General features: G+C 34.2%; 1 protein-coding gene and 1 long non-coding RNA gene across 4 annotated transcripts in view; one reads left to right on the top strand and one right to left on the bottom strand.

Annotated features, from left to right (window-relative positions):
- FSTL5 (follistatin like 5) overlaps positions 1-27,293 on the top strand; it is an 838,888-nt gene that overhangs the window by 121,942 nt on the left and 689,653 nt on the right. For 2 of the 3 annotated variants that reach the window (XM_030916851.1, XM_030916843.1), the window contains exon 3: positions 15,225-15,255. In XM_030916851.1, coding sequence (XP_030772711.1) covers positions 15,225-15,255 — 31 coding nt within the window. Of the gene's footprint in view, positions 1-15,221; positions 15,256-27,293 lie in introns of all 3 variants that reach the window. The other variant, XM_030916838.1, reaches the window with a different exon arrangement.
- LOC104672207 lies at positions 1,295-26,236 on the bottom strand. Its single transcript, XR_749366.1, has 6 exons — positions 26,061-26,236; positions 16,120-16,295; positions 13,092-13,280; positions 6,404-6,631; positions 5,534-5,684; positions 1,295-1,470 (listed from the first exon to the last, which is right to left on the bottom strand). It is a non-coding gene; the product is annotated as an uncharacterized LOC104672207 (long non-coding RNA).

The following is a 27,293-nucleotide window of genomic DNA, read 5'->3' as shown; positions in this document are numbered from 1 at the left end:
TGGAACCCTATAACTCCAAAAGAGTATCTTCTTCAGAATATCTAATCTATAATATTACCATAAGCCAACAGCTCCGACGCTTTCCATCATTTATTATTATTTCTTATTGACATCTTTGCATCCATTTTCTGGATGACTTTATTCTACTGGAAATCAACAAAAGCTCTGGAATAATAATATACTTATAAATTCAATCAGATTTGTCTCATTCATGTGTGTGTGTGTGTGTATAATGGTATTAAATGTACATGTGCCGTAATTCAGCATTTTCCTAAAGAGGAAGAAAATAATACTGATAATGGTGAAGATCTTAGATGACTGATTTACCACCATAATTATATCTTTGTTTATAACAGGTTCTTGAATGTTACCAATGTAAATTATTCTAGGGTTTTGTTTTTTCTAAATCTTGCAATATATTTTAGTCCTTAGAGCAGATTGTATGTTTTTCAAGGGAATAGGTGGGGTTTTTTTGCTTGTTTGTTTCTGTTTTTGATACTGAGTCTTGCTTTGTCACCCAGGCTGGAGGCTGGAGTGCAGTGTCACCATCTCCACTCACTGCAACCTCTGCCTCCCGGGTTCGAGCAATTCTTCCACCTCAGCCTCGCTAGCAGCTGAGAATACAAGGGTGCGCCACCACACCCAGTTAATTTTTGTATTTTTAGTAGTGATGGGTTTTCACCATGTTGACCAGACTGGTCTCGATCTCCTGACCCCAAGTGATAGTCCTGCTTCAGCCTCCTAAACTTCTGGGATTACAGGCATGAGCCACTGTGCCTGGCTGGGAATAGGCTTTAACATGAACAATTGTGAACATAATGCTCCAGGCTCGCTCAATTTTTAGTTAAAATTAGGCTGAGTTAAAAAGGTTATATGATAACCTTTACTACGTACCTGTCAAAACAGGAATGAAAATCCTGACAAATATTCTTTTACTTATTTTAAGGACGTACTATATGGCTAACTCATAGTTTTTCGTTGTTTGCTTTTGTTTTTGTTTTTGTTTTTGAGACGGAGTTTCTCTCTTGTTGCCCAGGCTGGAGTGTAGTGGTGCGATCTTGGCTCACTGCAACTTCCACCTCCCAGATTCAAGCAATTCTCCTGCCTCAGTCTCCCAAAAAAACTGGGATTGCAGGCCCCCACTACCACGTCCGGCTAATTTTTGTATTTTTAGTAGACACGGGGGGGCTTCACCATGTTGGCCAGACTGGTTTCAAACTCCTGACCTCAGGTGATCCACCTGCTTCAGCCTCCGAAAGTGCTGGGATTACAGGTGCGAGCCACCGCGCCTGGTGGAACTCATAGTTTTTTTAATGGAAATTTGACTCGTGTTTGGCTCTACTCACATGAACTCACACTTGGCTTAGAAATGCTGCTCTGCATAGCACAATCGTCATCCCCTGAAGAACTCCATGAACCCTCCAGCTGTGAGGGTGAAAGCAGGGAAAACTAGACATGATTTTTGGGCACCTTAAAGGAGATATAGGTAAAGAACTTCAAAATTGCATGCTACATAGTAATAATGATATGTGTTTTCATCTTATCATTATCATTTTTATTATTTCTCAACTAATAAAACTAGTCCCAACATTATTTTCATAGATCTACAACCAATTCTCTGTCTCCCAGGGTAAGCCCTGGTTGTGTGTCTGTACTGAGACTCCATGCTATTGACCTACTTTGTGCTTATCTCTTTATGAAGAAACTGAGTTGCCTGTGCCCAGAGTGTCTTGTGTTAGTTTGGGCTTACCTGGGGGTATCCGGAAATAAGTCTTTATATTTTCTGTATCACAGAGTATAGTTATTTTTGTGTAAAACATATTTTCAATAATAAATCTTATTTATTTGTTGTCTGTCTAAAATTTATATTACTAGATAAGGCATCCTCTACCCTCAGTCACTGGGAATTCACAAACCAAATGATTAGATTCCTATGACAACTCTTACTTATGGGCTGTTTGCAGACCTAATAAATTAGAAACCCAAATATATTAAGGGATAAACATATTATAGAAGGAATTCCTACATATGTGTACATGTCTACATTTTAAATCATACAAATTCACTAATTTTCACAACCAAATCATTAATTCATGATTTATATTTCCGTTAATTACAACTATTTTAATTAGTGATTTGTTTTTAAAAATCATCATTATTTATCACACTCTAAAAATACACTGAAAAAGCTGTCATAATAATTGGCATGTTTATTTAATTTATGTGGCTCTTTACCAAATAGCTTCAGCTATAATATTTAGCCAGGCATAAATTTTCTCCTGGAACTAGGAGAAAACTGTCTTGAATGTATTTTTATATAATCCTCATGTCCAAAGAATATGCAGTTGGCTATGCTTAACTGTTCACAGTTACTCCCAAAAGATTAAAGAGTTTACAACTCTGTGCCTTTGAGCAGCTTAATGCTCTTTTCCCCCAGTAAATTACTTTGCCATCCTTTAATTCTTAGCTCAAGTAGCAGTTTCACTTGGAGACTCTCCCTTTGCCCAGTGACTCAGCAAATGCAATTGCTCCTCACATCCTTGTTTCCACATCACCCTACAAATTCTTTAACATTGTGTTGTAAGTAAAAGCTATTTGTCTTTCCAGATAGAATATGAACTTCAGAGACCAGACATCTATGCTATTTTTAGTTAACTCCTATTTTCTAGCACAGTGCGAGACATGTACATTCCAAATAAAAAAAACCCGTGTTCAAATAGTGAGTGGATATTTAGTGTGTCAATAGCCTACTAAAATGGCAAGATGATAATAAGAAACTTAATGTGTTCCAATGATATTTCAAATTTCTTCAGACAAAAATGGGATAGAATATCTAAAAGTGAGTTAGTCAGAATGTTTTATATATATGAAAAATGCTGCCTTCCTCATTATCCTCTTAAAAAACTCATAACATATTGTAAAATTAAATAGGTATACCCTTTAAATGTTTCCAGGTTAATTCTTTCACTAGGGAATGTTGCCTAAGAATGCTAACAAAAATCGTACAGTCATTTAAAAAATTATTTATTTTATTTCCGTTTCAGTTAATAACTGGAAAAGAGGCCCATTAGCAACAAGCACACCTCTTTATACTGTACCTTATCTGATTGCACTTTGCAGACACTACATTTTTTACAAATGGAAGGTTCGTGGTGGCCTGGTTTTAAGCAAGTCTGTCGGTGTCATTTTTTAAAAACAGCATGTGCTTATTTTATATCACTGTGCCACATTTTGATAATTCCCACAATATTTTGAACTTTTTCATTATTATTATATCTGTTCTAGTGATCAGTGATCTTTTAAAACATTTTTAAAATTTTAAATTACTACAGGTACATAATAATATTTGTGTATATTTATGAGATACATGTGATATTTTGACAGAAACATGAAGTTGTGATGATCAAATCAGGAAGAGAGCTTGATGTTACCATTGTTACTGTTTCGGAGCACCATGAACTGCACCTTTATAGTATGTTGAAATTAATCTGTAAATGTGTATGTTCTGACTGCTCCACCAGACCAGCTGTTACCATGTCTGTCTCCCTCTCCTCAGGCCTCCCTATTCCCTGAGATGCAATAATACTGAAATTAGGCCAATTAATAACCCTGCAATGGCCTCTAAGTGTTCAAGTGAAAGGAAGAATTGCATGTCTCTCACTTTAAATCAAAGGCTAGAAATGATTAAGCTTACTAAGAAAGTTAAAACAAAAGCTGAGACAGGCTGAAAGCTAAGCCTCTTGCACCAAATATTTAGCCAAGTTGTGAGTACAAAGGAAATGTTCTCAAAGGAAATTAAAAGTGCTACTTTAGTGAATATGTGAGTAATGAGAAAGTGAAACAGCTTGATTTCTGATATGAGGAAAGTTTCAATGGTCTGGCTAAAAAAATCAAAATAAGCACAATCTGCCCCCAAGCCAAAGCATAATTTGGAGCAAAATTCTCAGTTTTCAATTCTGTGAAGGTTGAGAGACGCGAGAAAGCTGCAGAAGAAAAGCTGGAAGCTAGCAGACGTTGGTTCACGTGGTTGAAGGAAAGAAGCTGTCTCTCTAACATAAGAGTGCAAGACGAAGCACCAAGTGCTGATGCAGAAATTGCAGAAAGTTATCAAGAAAACCTAAGATAGTTCATGAAGGTGGCTACACTGAACAAGAGATTTTCAATGTGGATGAAACAAGCTCCTATGAAAAAAAATATGCCATTCACCACTTTCTTAGCGAGAAAGAAGTCAATATCTGACTTCAAACCTTGAAAAAACAGGTTCACTCGTTCACTCTCTTGGTAGGGGTTAATGCTGCTGGGGAAGCAGCATTCAAGTTGAAACAAATGCTCATTTACCATTCTGAAAACCCTGAGGTCCTTAAGAATTATGGTAAATTACTCTGCCTGTGCTCTATAAATGAAAGAAGAAAGCTTGTATGATAGCACACCTGTTTACAGCATGGTTTACTGAATATTTTAAGCTCATTGTTGAGAACGACTGCTCAGAAAAAAGATCCCTTTTCAAATATTACTCCTCTTTCACAATGTACCTGGTCATCCCATAAGGGCCGATGTAGATTTATAAGGAGACTAATGTGCTTTCATGCCTGCTAACGAAACATTCATTCTGTAGCACATAAAGCAAGAAATAATTTTGACATTCAGTTCTTATTATCTAAGAAATATATTTTGTAAAACTTTAGCTGTCATAGACAGTGATTCCTCTGATGGATCTGGCTCTGGGCAAAGTAAATTTAAAACCTTTTGGAAAGGATTCACCATTCCAGATCTCATTAAGAACATTCATGATTCATAGAAGGAGGTCAAAATATCAACTTTAACAGGAGTTTTGGAGAAGGTGATTGCAGCCTCATAGATTACTTGCCATGATTCCACCCTTCACTGAAGGAAGTAACTGCAGATGTTGTGGAAATAGCAAAAGAACTAGAACTAGAAGTGAAGCTTGAAAATGTGACTAAATTGCCACAATCTTACAGTAAAATTTGAATAGATAAAGAGTTGCTTCTTATGAATGAGCAAAGAAAGTGGTTGCTTGAAATGGAATCTACTCCTTGTGAAGATGCTGTCAACGTTGTTGAAATGACAACAAAGGATTTAGAATATTACGTAAACTTAGTTGACAAAGCAGTGGTAGGCTTTGAGAGAATTGACTCTAATTTTGAAAGAAGTTCTACTCTAGATAAAATCCATGAAATGCATTACATGCTACAGAGAAATCTTTCACGAAAGAAAGAATTAATGCAGCAAGCTTCATTTTTTTAATTTTAAGAAATTACCACATCCACCCTAACCTTCAACAACCACCACTCTGATAGTTGACAGCTATCAACACTGAAGCAAGACCTACCAACAGCAAAAAATTATGACTCACTGAAGGCTGATATGATTATTAGCATTTTTTAGCAGTAAAGTACTTTTGATTAAAGTACGCACATTGATTTTTACAGATAATGCTCCTACGCACTTAATAGACTACAGTACAGTGTAAACATAACATGCACTGGGAAACTGCAAAATTCAGGTGACTCACTTTACTGCAATATTTACTTCATGGCAGTGGTCTGGAACTGAACCGGCAATATATTTGAGGTATGATTGTATATTAATTTTAGATTTTCCCCATAGTTCATCTCAAAGCTTAGTAGTACAAAACAATGATGTTGTAAGAAGGATGTACATAACTTTTAAAATCTTCTATCACGCATTAGATAAAAGAACATTTTCTTTTCCATAGTATTTTTCAAATCCTCAAATTAACATACATCGAGAAGTAAGTAAGTTTCTAATTTATTATGGAGAGGAGTGCCTATATGTGTGGGTACCATGGAGAGGTTTTTAAAAGTATATTAAATAATTACCCTTTTCACTATTTCAATTATCTATTATGCTTAATATAAGACTTTGTGTTATTTTCTAACATATCTCACTACCTGATCCATCCCTTATCCATGCTATATTTTCTGCCCTAAATGGCTGCAATTCTTTAACCCAGTCCATGCTTCTCACTGTGTGAAAGTCAGTGTGTTTATGTCTTTCATGAGTCCATGAATCGAAGATGCCCATTATGACACTGGGAAAATTCTTAAAGACTTTATTTGACACCGCATGTATTGATTTGATTAAGAGTATATGTCATATCCATTGGACTTGAACATACATGATCTTGGTGAAAAACAAGCAAACAACAATAACAATAAACTTTCTGTTGTTTACAAATACTTCTAAACCATGAGTAATATTTCCCATAATGGGAAATATATTTTCCTATTATTTTCAATTTAGACACACATGAATTTGCTTCATATAACATCTTTTTTTTTTTTTTTTTTTTTTTTGAGATGGAGTTTCACTATTGTTGCTCAAGCTGGAGTGCAATGGTGCGATCTCAGCTAACCACAACCTCGAGTCCTGGGTTCGGGTGATTCTCCTGGCTCCATCTCTTGAGTAGCTGGGATTACAGGCATGCGCCACCAAACCAGGCTGATTTTGTACTTTTAGTAGAGATGAGGTTTCTCCATGTTGGTCAGGCTGGTCTTGAATTCTTGACTTCAGGTGATGCGTCCTCGACCTCCCAAAGTGCTGGGATTACAGGCATGAGCCACCGAGCCCGGCCTGCTTCATATAACTTCTAAATGTAATATGTAATATCAGAATATGTATGCAATAAAATAACAATACAATTTTTTTTTTTTTAATTCTAGTGGTAAATTCTGTCCTAGTTCGATTTTTTTTGTCAAGTGCATGTTGTTGATATCTTATGTTCTTTATAATCTGGGGCAATACTGAAAATATCTCAACCCAATCACAAGTTCTCTCTAGATTTTCTTACTGAAAATTATATAAACACAGCAAATACAATATGAATATACAATAAGAAGCAACTACAATTTTAGCATTGGAATGAATACTTTCACATCAAAATATTAAACCAAAGGAGAAGTTGGTTGACTGTTGACTGACATTCTGTAACTTTTCCAGGTTGTATTTAAATATATATTCATTAGGCTACTAATAAATCTAATGACATTTCTTACCAGCATAAGAAAATTACTTTCATTTCTCCATGAATCCTTGAAACATACTCCTTGCCCAACCTTGTTTAGTAACTTAACTGTTCCAACTCTGCACTACTGCAACAACACTACTTGCTGTTTTGCAGTCTTATCACACACTCTTTTGAATCTATAACTTTGTCTATGCTATGTCCTCTAGACAGAATGTGCTTTTTCACTTTGCTGTGGAGATAAACTACTTTTTTTTTTACCATCTCATCTTTCTTTGTAAATTCTTTAGTTCCCCACCTTCTCACAGCTCACCTTCAGCTGCCCAAGCTAAGAAAGAATACATTCCTCTCTGGACTGTACTATCTAGATTTGATACATAATTCCACTATTGAATATCACATTTTATGGCATATATTTGTGTGTGTCTCTGCCTATCCCTCCCCCTGACTATTGAATTCTGGAGTTTGAAGACTCTGTCAGAAAAGTGTCGACTGGCATATCCTCTAACACATTGAGGATGTGTTAGAACACATCCACCTCAAAGTGTTAGAGGATATGCCAGTTGAGACTGGAGAATACCTTTCCTCATGGAAGATGAAATCCAGTGGGAGGAACAGACAATGGACAAGCATACATTATTCTTAGAAGTAGTGACTTCTGTGAAAAATGAAAAAAAAAAAAAACAGTTAAGATAAGTAATAATGGAGGTGCTGATTTAGATAGAATGTTCAGGGAAGGCCTTGTTGAGGAGGTTAAGACTGGATCAGGGACGTGATTCAAATTCTAAGAAAAAGCATTTTAAATAAAAGATGATAAGATTTTGATTAAGGAAAGTAGAACTGACAATTAGCTTTATAGTTTACTGATAATATATGTATGACTCCAAATTTGAGTACACTTGATACAGTGGATTATGAGTGACAATATCACTATTTTTCAGGCATTTTTTTCCTATGCCAACCATCTCCCCTCTATTTTCCAGGCATTTTTATAATTTAATTGCCACCACCAAAGTAGATGGTTTTGATAAAATGTGTGCATGTGTGTGTGTACCTATATGTATGTGTATGTAAGTGACTTTGGGGAGGGAAACTCACATGTTCATGAGTATTCATGTGTCAGAATAGCACAGAATAAATTTGTTGTGGGATTATTGGAGACTGGATCTATGAGATATTCTCCTATTCTCAACTTCCAAGAATTTACAATCCATATTACTTAGTAGATCTAATAATATCTTTTAAAACACCTAAATATTTTATACTTCTCCCATGTAGCACATGAGAACAAATATATGATGAATGTGGGTCTTCTGCTGCAAATTATCACTTTTAAAACCATTTTTAATTGGTAGCATTTGTCTGGGAAGTAATAATTACAATCAGAGAGAAGAGAAGACTTCTGAGAAGGAAATTCAACTAGGCAGCCTGCTAAAATTAGTAAGGTTTACTCATACGTATATTTCCCACAAAATTTATATTTTTATATACTTTATTTTTATCCATTGACTATTTTCAGTATTAGGATCTATTGACAATTATTCATGAGTTTAAAATCACCCACTCACACCTGAGCACTGAAGTATGTATACATAAGGACACTTGGTGAATTGTATCATCGGTTTAATGTAGGAAGAACTATGGATAATATGGATTGATAGAAAGATTACTTTAGCTAGAATACATCACTTTTGACTACTGCAGAATTTATTTCTGTCTTTTGCTAATTTGTAAATTTTATGTTTATTGATTTATTTTGGGCTTTATTAGATATACCGGTAAAAGTCTTCCATACATTTGACTTTTCTCAAATCCCATGAGAGAAATTAACTTATTTTCAGCATATAGTCAAGCTAAATACAGCTTGAATGTGCTTTATTGTATATATTAGTCAAAGAAAAATCATAAATAAGTACTGCATTTTTTTCTCCTGGACTTCATAGTTTCTCAACTTATGCCACCTATTCAACTAAAGGAAATGCTGTTTGCTTAACAGGAAATTTCTTAAAAAGAAAATAACTTTCCAATATTGCTGCAGTGAGATAGAAGAAATTTTCACAGGGATTTTCCTTTTAATTTTGACTTGCTTTTAAAAATAACCATGTTAATTATGTTATTTATCTAGAATAACATAGTCTTACTGTATGTTTTTTATTAATGACCAAATGCAAACAAGTCACATGGGGATAAGGAAAAATGAGAGCAAACTAGATTTTTTTTTCCTTATTACTCCCATGTTAAAAGGGAAAAGAACCTTGCCTTATATCTACTTGATATCTTCTGCTTCCTTTTTTATATAAACAAGTTATTTTTATGTATAGTGAAAAGGACTATGTATACTCTCTCAGAGTCAGAGAGCGTCAGTTTCACTCTTTAGGGGACCAACTCAATTCTGTCTGCATGTGCTTCGCTCTTAGGTCCCTCCATGTGAAAGGAAGTCTGTAGTATTCTTGCTATTGACCAGAATGCACATGACTAGTCTCATTCATGTAACATCATATGTATATACATTATAAAAGAGTACTCAAGGGTATTATCTGTGTGGCTCTCCCTTCAAATAATTTAAGCTTATAGTATGGAAAGGGAGGACAATTCATTGATAGTCTAATGTTTACTACCTCAATGCTGTTACAATGGAGATGACGCACTTAGCATTTAGATGATTTCTTCCCTTTCCAGAGAACATTTGCTTCTCAGTAAGAAGGAAGGAAACAGGTAAATTATGTTTGAAGATATTATAGCCAGGAATTCTTAGTGTTTCATCAGGAGAAATCCATTTTCATGTTATAACATAGCCATCATCAAAAGTTAATAATCTTTATGTCATAAATCCAGATACTGGATAAGAAATATCCTTAATATCTCCTAGTGTGGTAATATTTGGCCCAGTTAAAAGACTAGCAACATGGTGTTTTGCTGTTGTTTGCTAAACCCCAGTTTGTTAAGATGCTTTAGAACCACTTATAGCTCATTTGTACAACTACTGTGTATCCCAATTTGACTTAATTTTACATTGGTTTAGTTACATTACATTTACTTTATTTCTGTTTAAAAATATTTACGATACCATATTGTTGACTCTTGTATTTATTGTAAAGCCACACTTCTTCCCAGGTTGTCTTTGCTAATCTTTATCATACTGTCTGCTAGAGCTTTTAGCCATGTTACATTACTGGACTGGATTTCGTGAAGTATGCTGATGTAATGAATACACAGCACTTTGGAATTCTTCCAAGAAATAGCATAGTACAAGGTAAAACATGAATAGTTTGCTATTATTTAGCTTTGACACATAACCAAATATATTTCTTATTTTAAGTCAAATTCACTTTATTAGAAAATATTTTGAAAGAATGTTAAAATTAAGTTATAACTAGAAATATAAACATTCTGCTATTATGGACAAGACCTAAGTCTTCCTAACATAAGAATGTTGCTCAAATGAGTTGTGTGGACAGAATAACTAATGTTTCTGATCACTCATGAGTTCTCACACAATTAAATAATCACAATTTTCTTTATAATGTTTCTTCATTTAAAGTACATATTTTGAACATGAAGTTATAGTTTGTAAAATAAAATTGTGGAAAATCTATATTGCCATTGTGAATAAGGTAACACTGAAGTAGTAGAAGCAAATTGAAGCAGTTACTATTTGCAAATCCTAAATAAGTCTCTAGTGAAAGGGGTTTATACAACTTTGACAGTACTGCACGAGTTTACCCGTAAGTGTCCTTCTCACTTTGCAAATCTATTGTCGTTCTTTCCAGTCCACTAATTAATTACCAGTTTCCCTTCTCCAAATCATTCTTCTTAAATATTTCTTGTTTATAGAATATTTAGGCAGATTTGCTTTGGCAATTTATAATTATATAAAACTGTACAGTAGAGAACTTGATTTTAGAAAACAAATACAATGCAATGTAATATCAATGAAATCCCTATTCAACTATAGGTAAACTAAGCCTAAGATTGTTACAAATTTATGATGACAAAACTCAACTAGGATTGGCTCAATCATACTAACCAGTATGTGTGATTCTTCTCACCTACTCTTGCAAAAAGCAATGCACTTAAAATCTTCTCTATCTTCTCAAATTTCAGACAAAACACTAAACTTCCACAATTAGCCAACCACCTTTCCTTCTGTTACATAAAGAAAATAAATCATCAGAGATCGAACATGTTTAATTCATCATATTAAACCTAGACACCTCCTGCATCTATGACTAAGCCTTCCTGTTCCCATCTGTTCTATTTCAGAGACTGGTCTTCTTTCTACCTAATTTTTGTCCCCAGTTATATTCTATCACATCCACCCTTTCAATAACCTTATACAATCGGTCATGCTCTCTCTTCTTTTTATCCTAATCCTCTCATTTTCTACTATGTATCTTCCATCATTTATATATTCTCAAATCTCAGTGATATAAATAATCATGTAGTATTACAAAACTAAACAAAATAAAGCAAAAAGTCAATAAACAACAAACATAATACCTCTATGGACTTTAGTTTCCACACCATAACAGGCTTTTTATTCCTAGTCGTGTTTCCATCATGTAATTTTTCCCACTTTGTACATATCTCAGTCACCCTCTTCTCCTTCCTTAGATAACTTGAATTGGACTTTTAATCCTGTATGAGCACGAAAAAATGTTTTATCTAAAGTCAGTGATTCTATCTATGTCATTATGATGAATGGGTATTTTCTTAGACATAATTGTACTTGACTTCTCAGAATAATTCTATGCTATTGAAAATTTCCTTCTAAATAACGTGTTCTTTGGGATTTCATAATTCCTTGATCTCTTGATTTTTCTCCTTTTTTAATGCTTCCATCCTCTTTTGTTGGCTAATACGACTTTATATTTTTCTTATACATTTTGCAATACTCAGTTAGAGATCAGTGAGCTCTACTCTATGTTCTAATTTATAGAGTGATAATTTATACTATGCTAGTGGCTTCAAACTTTATGTAACTGGTTGAAATATGTCCTATGAGTTTTATCTACCTACTTTGAATCCTTGGAATTATAGTCAAAGTAATTTCAAAGTCGATATGTTTAAAAATCATACTAATGAAAATTTGAGGTTTATTATCTCTTAAGAGACAGAGTAACACAGGGTGACACTAAGGATACGCACAATTAGAAGAATGGAGTTACCTGAAACTAAGATGAAAAAGATGGTCAAGGAAGTAAGGAAAGATCAGAAATTCAGTTTGAAACATTACAGATAGGCCATGTTATTAGAAACCCAAGTAGGGATGTAAAAAGACAGTTGAATATGTGAGTCTGATGTTCAATGGTGAGGTTGGTTTAGATATATAAATCCTTAACAGTAGAACGAAACTTAAGGCTAGGAAATTAGATAAGATTGCTAAAAGAATGAGCTATATGGAAAAAAGATAAGACCTCAATGCCTAGGATGCTAGTGCTTAGGAAAAGAGGAAGCAGTAAAGGAAACTCAATAGGGGTAGCCAGGGAACTAGAAGAAAATCTCAGAGAGTGTGGCAGTGCTGCAAGACAGGTGAAGAAGGAATAAGTACGTATTTCTATCCATTTGGCAGCTCAGACCCTTGGAGTCATCCTTGTTGGTTTTCTCACAGCAAAATTTTAATCTATAAGCAAACCTTGCTCTAAGTAGGTATTCCAAATACACTGCCACCACATTGTTCCATGTTTTTGTCACAGCCCACCTGGATTACTGCAATACTTTCTTTAATGGTCTCCTTGACTTTGCCCTTGCCCTTTCAACCTATTCTCAATAGACAGCCAAAATGATTCTATTTAAATGTAATCCAGATAATGTTACCCCCTGAGAAGAAATGTATGTTTTCTCAGCTATGTCAGAGTAAAAACCAAAGTCTTACCAAATGCCCCACGTACTTGTCTGTCTGGCTCCTATTACCACCCAGACTGTATTTCCTACTAAATTTCCTTCCTTCAATCCAGTCCACACACAGTGGTCTCCTTAATATTTTTGACAATGCTAAGAACTCTTGCATGTGACTGAGGACATTTGAAATTTTTTTCTCCCCTAGGACATGTTTTTCACATATATATGCTTGGCTCATGCTCACCTCATTCAGAATTTTATTCAAAAATCAATTTATCCCTGTGGCTACATGTATAATTGCAGTCACTCTACTCCAACACTGTCACCTTCTGTAGCATATCTTTTCTGAATAAAATTTATACGGTCTGCTCCATGAGGATACAAATTATTTTATTTTGTTCATCCTGTATAGTCTTATCACCAGGTATAGTGTCTGGCACATAAAAAGTGATCCATACATATATGGTGAAATAATGAATGAATAAATGACTGACTGACTGACTGAATGAATGTTAATAGAGGAGAGGGAGGGAGAGAGAGATTCTCATTAACAAATGTTCTTTCGGAAAACTGAAGCCTGCTAGTTATGGCCGGGCACGGTGGCTCAAGCCTGTAATCCCAGCACTTTGGGAGGCCGAGACGGGCGGATCATGAGGTCAGGAGATCGAGACCATCCTGGCTAGCACGGTGAAACCCCGTCTCTACTAAAAATACAAAAAAAAAAAAAAAAAAAAAAAAAAAAAAAAAAAAAAAAAAAAAAAACTAGCCGGGCGAGGTGGCGGGCGCCTGTAGTCCCAGCTACTCGGGAGGCTGAGGCAGGAGAATGGCGTAAACCCGGGAGGCGGAGCTTGCAGTGAGCTGAGATCCGGCCACTGCACTCCAGTCCGGGCGACAGAGCGAGACTCCGCCTCAAAAAAAAAAAAAAAAAAAAAGCCTGCTAGTTATATAATTATGAAAAACTAATGTATTTTTAATACAAGTAATGCACATTTAAATTTTAGTTTAAGTGACCTTAAACTAAATTAAACAATTTAGTTTAATTTAAACTACATTAAATTAAACAATTAAATTAAACAATTAATAAAGAGCAGAACAATTCAAACACAGAGGTTAGGTGAGTTCGGATGAGAGAATTAGAATACCAAGTTTTAAAGCCTAACAGGATTATATCACTAGGTTAGCTGATTCAATAAATACACATTTGTCATTATGCATTTTATTCTCAAATTCTAAATCTTGGATTAATGTTTGCAACAAAATCAGTTCTTTATATTTTCTTACACTTTTGCCAAAATGTATTGGCATTCATACAGTTCTGCAGTTCAGTTTATATGTCATTGTCATTTTTTTCTTAGAAACATATTTCAAAGTTATTTTCAGTGTGAGACCCTGAAACTTTTAGACAGAGTAAACTGTGTTTGCATATTAATTGAGAAGTTAGTGCACAATATCCACTTTAAAAGTTGAAAGCAAGTTAATTCTTTTGGGGTTGCTTGGTAACTAATAAGGAGAATGTCAAACTGAAAGACAAGTTTGACTGGAGCAGCTTTTGAATAAATAATAGAATTGTTGTCAACTTTAGCCTTAAAGAAGTGAGATGGGGTCCAATTCTAAGTTAAACTAAAGCAAGGACAGTTGAAAAGTCATTTGTGCTTTCTTAGTAAAATTCCCCTCTATGTTTGTGCCTAAACTTATTCCTTCACCAATAATTTATGATTAATGCAGAGCCATTGAAAGCAAATTCTGAAGGTATTATTTAATATCTGTTAGGATTAAATGGAATGGCCTAAGGCATTTGAGAAGCATGATTATTTATTATTCATTAACCATTTGCTTATTTATTTATAAATCCATATTCATACAATTTAATGATTTCTTAGAGAACTATATGCCCACCAAGAGTTATTACTACTCCAATAAAATATTTTACATAAGATGGGGTATGGGGGCTCACCCCTCTAATCTTAGCAGTTTGAGAGGCTGAGGCAGGAGGATTGCTTGAGCCTAGGAGTTCAAGACCACCCCAGGCAAAATAAGGAAGCCTCGTCTCTACAAAAAATAAAAAAGAAATTAGCCTGGAATAATGATATATGCCTATAGTCCCAGCTACTTAGGAGGCTGCGGTGGGAGGATCACTTGAGCCTGGGAGGTCAAGGTTTCAGTGAACCATGTTCATGTCATTGCACTCCAGCCTGGGCAACAGAGCAAAATGCTCTCTCAAAAAAATTGTATGTAAATATTTTTAAAGGTAAGAATCATGTTCCTGGGAATACGTACAAAAATCATTTTGATCCTTCTATAGTGAAACTTTATATGAAACTGTTGACCACATATTTAATTACATATTTTGACCTATGTTCTGTTTTATTTCCAGCAGGAAAAAAATCAAGAAAGTTCAAGAGTCAAAGGTAAGAAATGATTGCTTTAAGATAACAATTACATAAACTCATAAAAGAAAGAACAAAGAGATGTGATGCTGCTTTGAATAAAAAGTCAAAAATGAGAAAGTAATGATAATTAAAAATACTCAGTGTGATTTTACAGCCATTTTGAGCCCTTTGAGGATTTTCCAGGGCTAATGGGTATTCTCTGTTGATGTTTTCCACCTTCATACAGTGCTCTTGAAAACGTCAACTTTATTTTATTTATTCCCTATGTTGTGGTGATTGAACTACTCCACCAACCATTTTCCCTAAGAGTTGGTGTTGTGTCTCTTCTATGTATTGGCAAATGGGCTTCCTCAAAATGTGTTTCATGGAGACCCAACTATTTAGTCACTGCCATCTAGTTAATTTTCTACAAAAAGGCTAGAACATATTTATGCATTAAAAGTTGGCGATAGCTCCTAGTATGCTAATAGGCCACATTATTCTAATGTTGGAAGACTCTTTTCTCTATAGTCACATTCTTAAATTTTGAAGTTTACTCATCGAGATAATAAATTAGTCTATGTAGATTGTCATCCTTCAATAAAAGGCTTCCATTAACTTGTGCTTCTGCTGATGATAATGATGGCATATTACAGACTTTTCTTAGGTTGTTCCCTCTGGTGTCTCCATTCACGTGTTGGCTCTTCTTAGTCTACATTTTGGGCTTCGTTGCTCACCTTTCCCTTCCCAAAGGCATCCCAACCCCAAGCCTGTCTAAGGAGTGAAGCACAGTTGTCCAGTTTTTTCCCTCGTTTTTGAATAGAAAGATACGTGTACTGTTTTTACCTTTTTCAATGTTCTAAAAAAATTTAAAAATGAACATGAAGTAGTTACTAAGCTTACATGGTCTTCTGAAATGCTGAAAGGGTAGTTACACTTCAGAGGCTCTCTAGATTGTCGATACAATCTTGCTTATTTATAACAAGTCCAAATAAAATCCTCTCTGCACATTTCCCCACAACTGACTGACTTTTACAATGTATTTTTTTCCATGTTGGGTCATCTGTGTGTCTATATTGCTGAAGAATAAAAAACACATGCATTTGTATTTTTAAATAATTTAGCTAGATATATTTTGTTCAAATGAATTATGTAAGACTGTTCTTCCAGGGATTCCCAAACTATTTATGTGCATTTTCAGCAAACTGAAGTATTGTTTGTTATTTTATATGTGAAATTATTAGACTTATTTATCCTCAAAGCACTCATATTAACTCCAAGTTTTATACTTTTGTGTTGCAAAGGGGAATTTTTACTTCAAGATGTGCTGTATGATGTGCATTTAAACGATACATGCATTTTAAGTTTACTGAGTATGCATCTTCCTTCTTATGAAGGGTTTCAGGGTTTCAGGTTTATCTTAAATCATATTTGTATGCTATTATAGTAAAATAAGTGTACTGTAGCTTTCTTCTTGATACTTTATTGCCTTGGGCTATATAAATCATATCATCTGAAGTAGTAGAAATTATGTTTTTCCAACTGCTATCTAGGAACATGTTTTCTTTTATAATGCAATAACAATTTCAAGATGATGTTTGTCACTCCTTTCACTATTATTAGCTAGCACATGGTTCAGAAATTTCACACACATTGTGGCTTTTAGACTACTAACTTTTTTTTTTTCTTTTTTTTTTGAGATGGAGTCTCTGTTGCCCAGGCTGGAGTGCACTTGTGTGATCTCGGCTCACTGCAAGCTCCGCCTCCTGGGCTCAAGCAATTCTCCTGCCTCAACCTCCCAAGTAGCTGGGATTACAGGGACCTGCCACCACACCCAGCTAATTTTTCTTTTTTGTATTTTTAGTAGAGACAGAGTTTCACCGTGTTGGCCAGGATGGTCTGGATCTCTTGACCTTGTAATCCTCTCGCCTCGGCCTCCTAAAGTGCTGGGATCATAGGTGTGAGCCACCGCACCCGGCCCTAGTAAATCAGAGATACATGTTTACATGAGGACTTGTTGCTTATCTCTACTTACAATAGCACTACATTTTTCTTGACTATTTATGGGAATCATCTTGAAATGTTATTTTACTAGAAATTAGGAATGACCTCTTAAAAATGTTTTCAGATGTTAATATTAAATGATAAAAACCCATTTCGAACCATGAAAGTTATAGCTTGCTCATTGGCAGATGACAAAAATTCTGAAAATCAAATATTTCGTGTTCATTGATTATTAATTATTGAAATGTGGGCTATGTCCTCATTTGATATTAATAATCAATTATCAGCTAGTAATTCTTTGAAGTTCTTAACTGTTAACCTCATTTATTCAAACACATTTATTACATTGTGAGGAGTATGTCTAGAAGAAGTCTTATTTTCTACATTCTGTGCCTATTTCTGCTGATGACAGCAACCTCACGTAATGATACCAGTGCCCTGAACTTTTATTAATAATACATAAAACATTTGTTAAAGATAACCTTCCATAAAATTGCACTGAAGATTATAACAGAAAAATGAGATAGTCCTACAGGTTTGAAAGAAAGGATCAACTACCAGGCAGCCATATTTAGTAAAGTGTTCTTCTGTAATACAACAGATAAAACATGTTAAAATATTATACATTAGTATTTAAAATGCATTGAGAATTTTATAACTATTATTAGACAATGTTTTCCTTTGAGGAACATATCTAAAATAAGAAACTCAATAAATTAGTTCCCTCCTAATATTTTTTAAGAAGTATTTAAATTTATGATTTCTTTATTCACTTATATTTGAGAGCATCTCTCTAGAGTTCTCAGAGAAAATGGTAATAGAGTTTGATATTTAAGTAATTATTGGTTTACAAATAACTTACAGAGTCTGTCAACTTAATAAAGTTTTTAATTTTCAAAATAATGTAAAAGATTTATGACAACCATAATGATAATATCCTTTGTGGAAAGTGCCTGTACTACTGCACTCTTGCAGGCTCCTCAGTATCAGCCTTACCCTTGCTCTGTAAATACAAGGATGTTAAACTGTCCATCCACCAAAAATTTCAGTTGCTTTTACTGCAAAATTTTCTCCTCCTGTTTTTTTCAAGTGGACACTCTTGCCTTTACGCACTCAGAAGTGATAAAAGTAAAGTATGATTTTTTTTTCATTTCCAGTTATATTTTGGTTAAGACTTTCAATTAAGAGACACTGAGCTCTAAAGTTATTTCCCTAATGAGCACTTCCATATAATGTATTTTAATACTTATATTTTTGTAAATATCTATTAGATTTCAGACATTGTATTGAGTTTTCTACATATATCACCTCATTTTAATCTTCAAATACATATTATTAAATAAGACTTAGTATTCATACATGCCAGAATTTTGAGAAATCATATCCAAAGTATATTAATTCAGACCAGGCATGGTGGCTCACACCTGTAATCCCAGCACTTTGGGAGACCAAGGAGGGTGGATCCCTTGAGGTCAGGAGTTCAAGACCAGAAGACCAACCTGACCAACATGGTGAAAAGCAATCTCCACTAAAAAAAAAAAAAAAAAAATTAGCCAGGCACGGTAGCGCATGCCTATAATCAGGAGGCTAATGCAGGAGAATAGCTTGAAGCCAGAAGGAGGTTGCTGTGAGCCGAGATCGTGCCACCATACTCCAGCATGGGTGACAGAGCAAGACTCTCTCTCTTAAAAAATAAAAATAAAAAAGTAAATAATTTAGATCCATATTGCCATTTTTGTTCTTTCCTAAAATAGATCACGTTTTATTTAACAAATTACCAATTGTACATTATGTAAATTTAGCATACTGTTATTAGTGATACTTTTTGTTATAAATGTTATAGACATGCATTTTATTATTTATGTATTATTTTCCTTTAATCATGTGGTTATAAATATTGACTCTCTTGCAAATTTACATAAATACTGCTTACATAAATACAAAATACAAATTTACATAAATACTGTTCAGTATTTAAAAGCTTCATAACTTTACGAAAAAAAATCGATGATGATAAACACGTCACAATAGTGTTCTAAGAAACTATCTAGGACTTGTGCCAGTTTGTTTACTAAATACTTATCTTTGAGATGACTTAACCTCCCTTGATATGATTCATCTTTTTTGGTAAATATTAGCACAACATATCCATGGTATTAAAAGTCCTTTACATATAAGATATTCTAAGGCTTATAATTTTAGAAGGACATTAAACAATGGTATTATTATAAACATTTATCTTTCAAAACTCTATAATCCTCCATAAGCTCAATGAGACAAGTATTATGTCATATATATCGGTGAACATGAAAAGGGGAAGCCACACACTTGTTCTTCCTATAAAGCAAATGTTCTTATGTATATGAAACCATAGGAAAATATTATGCTAAGACTGTATCTAATCAAATTAAAAGTGTATATTTGGGACGATAAAGGTATTATGGCACCTGCAATCTACACACACATACACACACACATAGATACACACACACTCTCTCTCTCTTACGTACATATACACTACTTTCAGTTTATTTTTATGCAGCCATGTGTTCAGATCCTCCTTTATTTTCTTTATTGCATATTGGCACCTCAGGGCACTGAAAATCGCCTAATGTATCCACGGATATATATTTATATCAATCAAGTCAGAGGGGTGTTGCTGTGAGAATGGAAACAGGGAATTCCAAATCTAGAATGGCTGAATATTCAGAGCTCTTTCTAGTAGATTAATCTCACAGTTTCTGAGGTTGCTCACTACTTCAAGGTGAGGTAGCCCGTCAGAAATAGTGAATAGATAGAAATGGGCCTTCAGATTCTTAATACTGAAAGCCATTAGCTATATTACATTGACTGATTAAAATGTCATGTAAAACTGAAAGATGGTAATTCATGTATTTTAGCCCTATATGAGACTCTATAATTATTACATGTCTTTATATTTATAAAATACAATATAGCTAGTAGCATAAGTAATACCTGAAATGGAGTTTATTACAATGTCATGAAATGCTTAGTCACTATACTTTTAGTGAATTGCAGTACATGCTTTATTTATTTGTTTGTTTGTTTATTTATTTATTTATTTAGTTAGTTAGTTAGTTAGACAGAGTCTCACTCTGTTGCCCAGGCTGGAGTGCAGTGGCGAGATCTCGGCTCACTGCAAACTCTGCCTCCTGGGTTCAAGCGATTCTCATGCCTCAGTCTTCCAAGTAGCTGGAATTACAGACGCATGCCAGCACCCCTGGCTAATTTTTGTATTTTTAGTACAGACAGGGTTTTGCCATGTTGGCCAGGCTGGTCTCGAACTCCTGACCTCAGGTGATCTGCCCTCCTCAGTTTCCCAAAGTGCTGGGATTACAAACATGAGTCATCACACCTGGCCAATGCATGCATTATTATGAATGTTATGTTTGTTAATATTTAGTCCAGAAAGTTATTTTTGAAGTTAATCATTGTTTGTAAAATTTATGAAAATTGAGTATTTTTGTCTATTATACTCAATACTTATAATCCTCAAGTACCTAGAAGACAAGAAAACTTACTCCTTGAAAATACCAGTCAAGGGATTCATGATTTATTTTCTTGGTTGTTTTTAGCAAGCAGTAATGCTGAATAAATGTCAGACAAGATATGGTAGACTTGTAATAATAATTCTTAAAAAATAATTAAGTGTTGTAAAAGAATGTGAGGACAACAAATGGTTTATACTGTAATTTTTATGCCATAGAAATTGCGTTATATGAGAACAATTCTATTTTCTTGGATTTATTTTATTAAAAATCAATTTTCAAAATTAAATGAGTAGAATGCATTCTCATGAGTAAGTATTGGTTACCTCACAGCAAAATATCAGTGTCACATATACATAACTTGATAGTAGATGATTAACTGGCAATTCTTTAATTACCAATAAGAGAATCTAAAATATGTCAAAATACTTAACTTTATACTCGACTTAACAATACGAATGCAAATTGTTGACTAATAAATCAATTAAAATGTAATTCTCGATTATAATGAGCTCATTGAAATATTTTCTGATTGTCATTAGCTGACATCTGTTCCATTTATGATCTTTACTATTTAAAAAATGTCATGTCTTTATGTGAGTGAGATTTATGTTTTTGTGATAATGCAAGTTTTTGAAATAGAAATAGTAAAACACTAAGTACAAATTCTGAAAGCCATTACATACATAAGATAATAATTGCTACTTTGAAAAACATTCAAAAGCATAATTTCAGTTCTAATAAACAATTCTACAAAACAATGAATAATTAGCAACTGTTCAAAATTAACAATTCTATAAAACAATAACCAATTCTATGAAAGAAAATTAAGTAAATTTTAACCTATTCACTATAAATAATCTAAATGATGCCATCAAATGCCTCTCTAAATTGCTTTCATGTAATACAGATCTCAATGTAATAATATTTTTTTCTGGGTATAAGGGTAGTATTTATTCTCCATCCTTTAAAAAACTCATTGAAATAAATTGTTACAATTTAAAATGATATTGATGGATGTCCTTCTGCCACGGGAAGCAGGGAGAAGAACATCCTTCTCTAGCTAATAATCCCATTTTCATCAACCAGAAGAGTTTTCAAAAAGTAACTGGTCATGTTTCTTGTTTATTCTAAGAAGGGCTCAATTCATATTATGCCAAACCACATAATCTTTCTCTCCCCATTTTGCATATATCCTCTAGTTTTCAAAAGTTTACCACCAATAAATTTTCTTATCCGATGGATCACTTGTCTGGGTTTCAGAGTCATTTATTTTGCAGCTCATTTTGCCCACCAGAAGGCAGTGCTGTTAAAAAGATATCAACACATTAACGATGTTGGGGAAAACAACACAGAATAAATTGATTTAGGTTTTTTTGTATTAATAATAAATAATGAATTTGTTGAAATCTGCACTGGATATAAAATGAATGGTATTCAGAAGCTTAAGGAGACTTTTATTTGCATAATCCAATATTGTCTTAACCTACACACTAACATCTCAATATTGTTCTTTTCTTTCAATCACCAAAACAAGATTTCTTGATTTCTTGATTCTAGACTTAACAGAGAGCTAAATGTTTTCTAGTGGAAGTTTCGTAAAAAGAAGTACATATAAGCTCACGCCTGTTATTCCAGCATTTTGGGAAGCCAAAGAGGGTGGATCACTTGAGGTCAGGAGTTTCCAAACAGCCTAGTGAACATGGTGAAACTCCGTCTCTACTAAAAACACAAAAATTAGCCAGGGGTGGTGGTGGGCGCCTGCAATTCCAGCTACTCAGGAGGCTGAGGCAGTAGAATCGCTTGAACCCGGGAGAAGTAGGTTGCAGTGGCCAAGATTGTGTCACAGCACTCCAGCTTGGGCGGAAAGAGGAAAACTCCATCTCGGAAAAAAAATAAAAACAAAACAAAACAAAAAACCATAAGCTGTCTCCTGAAATAGTTGAATGTCATGTTTCAAGAAATATCAAGTAATATTAACCAAAATGTGTTTGATGGCTTCATTTGTTTAGCTTGAAGGAATAACTTCACTTATCTAGAATGGTTGGCCTTTATGAAAGAGCAGCTCTTGAAATGTTCATATGAATATTGCCTTTTTTTCTTACAAAAATCCCTGTTTTATTTGCCAATAAAAATTATACAATCTATCACATTTCTTTTTTTGCTTTGTCTGTCCAGACACTATAAACATGAAATTTGGCTTTATTAAAGAGAGCATATTTGCTTGGATTTTTTAGAATATGTATTTCATCCTTCTTACCTAAGAACTTAGCATTTAGTTAAGTGCATTTTAAGTATTTTTATGTTATTTGAAAAATTTTTTAGAATTATTAATATAAAAATTTCATATAAAAAGGTTTGCAATTCTGTAAGTGGTATTATACCCAATGACTTCTATGATACTAAGTAGATAGATGGGTTTTTTTGTTGTTTATACATGATACACTATTTAGAGTTTTACCTATTATGCCAAAAAACAAATAATATCCCTTTTAAATAATTATAAGATATATTTCACAGTTGCAGCTCATTACATGGGTAATAACTTTTTGGAATTACTTAGATAATAAGTAATAATGTCATTCTACTAAAATTTATGTCATTGCTTCTTAAATTATTGGGGCATGGAATCATTATCCACAGGACACTTGAATAGAAACTCTGCTCGAATATGCTCTGTGCTATTGAAAAATTTCTATGTAATCCTTTATCCCAGAATTTAGACTCCGAATACTGGGCTCAATTATTTATCCCCCACTTAAGATTTCTTAATCTCCCTTTCTAACCTGTAATATAAATATAATATGCCACAAAGTGCTGTTTGAAGTATTAAATGAAGTTAACTACATAACCCTTTTGAGTAAAATGCAAAAAATCATGTTTTAAGTACATCCATGGTAGAAACATATATATCGAAAGCCTCAATTTCATATAATGTTAAAATTAGAGATCAAGAAGTGTTGACTTCTATGTCGAACCATTATTTTACAAAATTTTAAGTTATAATTCACATATTTTCCAAACTTGAAGATACCTGACCTACTGATATTAAGTATCCTCTAGTTGTCCTGTCATACTTATTTTTAGACTAACAATATACTTACCTTGTTTTTACCATGATGCATGGAGCACCATAATGAAAAAAAAACAGTAGACAGTACTTTGACCATAAATATATATAAAAGATGTTTTCCTTATTTGGGGGGAAGTAAAGCATTATTCTCTCAGAGTACGAATTTGATGTTATAATAATGGCATATATTTAAATTTAGGGCCAAGTTGCAGTGGCTCATGCTTGTAATCCCAGTGTTTTGGGAGGCTGGAGGATTGCTTGAGATCAGGAGTTCAACACCATCCTGAAAAGCATAGTGAGACCCTCCCTCTAAAAAATCAAAATAAATAAAAAAATTAGCCTAACATAGTGGCACGTGTGTACTTTAGCCCCTCTAGAGGCTGAGGTTGGAGATCAGTTGATCCCAGGAGTTCAAGGCTGCAGTAACTATGATCATGCCACTGCATTCTAGGCTGGGTAACAGAATGTGACCCTGTCTCTAAAATAAATAAATGAATAAATAAATAAAGGAATTTATCTGAAATTCTTTAAAAAAAAAAAAAACAAGAAACAAACTTAATTACTTAAACTATTGATTGTAGTTAACTACTGCTACATTTAGAAACAACTGCTGTGTGCCCCAAATTTTGTGATAATGTTAGCTTGCCAGAAGAATTCAGAAAAAAAAAAAAAAAAAGATAGTGGTAAGCTCAGCTGCATCAGATAATGAAGGTTACTTAAACAAATTTGTATTAATTTAAATATTAGAAACAGTGTTAGGTGCCAGGGAAATAAAAAGTAAAGACAAAATTTCTGTCAGGTCCTCTGCCAAGTGCTTTTCAAGTTCTGTGTTATTTTATATAACCCTCAGAAGAATTGTATATATTCACAAGAAGGTAAATATTGATGATCTATGTATCATCTAAAAATGACAATTGTTACTGTTTTGGTATATGTGAATTTGGAATATTTTTACATATGCAAGTGTATTTGTGAAAAACTTCCAGTATTGCTTCAGAAGTGTTAGTGAATATCCTTTTTTAAATAAAGTTTGCATATGCTCTGTGGTGGATTCTGTGAAATGGTTCACTTAATAACCATTTCAAACACCAAATGGCATGCTTTCCTTTTTATAGACTTTTTTACAGGGTCTAGTATACCAAAAGCTACATTTCCCAGATCCCTTTGCAGTTAGCCTTCTAGATTTGCTTGACGTTTCTCCTATCAGAGTCATGCAAGCAGGGCCTTTTATGGAATGACTTACTGAAAGGCCAGCCCATTTTTGTGGGATACCCATTTTCCTTTCACAGATAATGGCAAGGGCAGTGTGGCTCTGAAGCCCGAAGCCAGCAGGTAGGGGAAAAGTCTTCCTCTATGGTTAATGCTGATGATGCAGAGGTAGCAAATCCTTTGATGTCCCAGTTCTATGATGGACCTTTAAAAGCTGTTTCTAACAGCTCACTACACAAACCTTTTCTTCAACACTATGAGTTATTTTCTACAACCCTTAATAAATCTCTTTTACTTAAATTAAGTAGTGCAGATTCTGTAGTCTGGCGCAAAGATCTTTGATCAATGTATCAGTTCATTCTAGAACTAAGAACAACTAACGATCTGGTATGGAAATGTAAAGTACCAAGGTGTCATCAGGCATTGATAATACCTTGTTCTTTCGGGAAGATTCTGGGAAGCAAACTCATCTGCAAGGCTGATGCGGGCAATGACAACCAGGAGATACAAGATGTTAAGCCCAAAGGGTAGAGGAAACATATGTATGGTTTAGGCACATATAAAACCAGAGGGTGCAATCTAGCTTGCAAGCGTTAACTCTAAGAAGTTTTAACTTAGATGCAGTAATGCTTCAAGCAGTCACTTATTCAGACTTACGTGTTGAACATCAACTACATGCCATTGTTTTGGGCACTGGAGATACACTAATGAACAAAATTTTAAAATTCTTTCTTCCCCTTAGATTGCAAGTCCTAGGAAATCTTACCATACCACACGATTGTTGAGGTTTTCCAGAAAGCAACTAAAATCACCTAAAAAGATCAGGTAGCGTTTCTTGTAAATCCTGAGACCATGAGAGGTCTCTTTTAAAAAAAATTTGTACAAATGTATGGGGATACACGTGTAATTTTTTTACAAGCACAGATTTCATAGTGGTCAAGTTGGGGCTTTTGCGGTACCCACCACTCAAATAATGTAAATTGTGCCCATTAACTACTTTCTCATCATACCCCTCCTCCCATCTTCTAACCCTTTCGAGTCTTCATTACCCGTCAGTCATTCCATTCTCTACGTCCATGAGTACACATTTTTTAGCCCTACTTAAGAGTGAGAATATGTGATATTTGAGTTTCTTTGCTTGGCTTATTTCACTTAAGATATGACCTCCAATTCCATCCGCCCCTTAATCTTGTTCCTAAAACTCTTTCCAGTGGTTTAGAATCCTGGGGATTAAGCCATAATTGTCATGATGTAATTTGCATGAATTCATAAAGGGAAAGGGCTCTATGTCACCTGGCCCTATTTGGAGTTTGTAAACATTTTATTCTCCCAGGGATATGAAGCAGGAATGACTTTAATAGGATAGACTTAGAAAACAAAGGAGCCTAACTGATGGTTTACCCTAGAAGATACCTTTACGTTTTTTCTTTCTTGATATGGCAATCTTTCTAATTTGCCATACAGATTGCTATCCTTTCATGGACAGGGTAGAACATTATTTTCTATTATAATTTTTAATAAGTTGTGTTTTAAGTTTCTTTAAAACCCTTGGTATGGAGGGTATATGTAAATTATATACAGTGTGAATGTAAAATATTAATATATGAAATACAATATTACAGATTATATGACATATGTTTAATATATTATGGAAGTAACATGTAATTAATACAATTATAATTATGAAGTTATGGATGTGTTTTTTAATTACTTGTTTACACTTAAAAGGTAGAAATGCTGTTTTGTTAGATGAATATATTGCATAGTGATGAAATCTGGGTTTTTGGAATAGCCATTATCCAAATAGTCTACATTGTACCCATTAAGTAACTTTTTTTTCCCCCTGAAACAGAGTATTGCTCTGTCACCCAGGCTGGAGTGCATGGTGCAGTCTCGGCTCACTGCAACCTCTGCCTCCCAGGTTCTAACAATTCTCCTGCCTCAGCTTCCCAAGTAGCTGGGATTACAGGCACCTGCCACCACACTCAGCTAATTTTTGTAATTTTTTAGGAGAAACGGGGGTTTCACCACATTGGCCAGGCTGGTCTCGAATTCATGAACTCGTGATCCACCTGTCTTGGCCTCCGAAAGTGCTGGGATTGCAAGTGTGAGCCATCGTGGCAGGACGTACCTTCTTATCTCTTACCCAGCAACCTCCTACCTTTCAATATCTCCAGTGTCTATTATTTCACACTCTCTGTCCATGTGTACACATTATTTAGCTCCCACTTTAAGTGAGAACATGCTGCATTTGACTTTCTGTTTCTAAGTTGTTTCCCTTG

The sequence above is a fragment of the Rhinopithecus roxellana genome, chromosome 2 (assembly GCF_007565055.1).
Source record: "Rhinopithecus roxellana isolate Shanxi Qingling chromosome 2, ASM756505v1, whole genome shotgun sequence".
Taxonomy (NCBI): domain Eukaryota; kingdom Metazoa; phylum Chordata; class Mammalia; order Primates; family Cercopithecidae; genus Rhinopithecus; species Rhinopithecus roxellana.
This window is presented reverse-complemented; position numbering and strand designations above follow the sequence as displayed.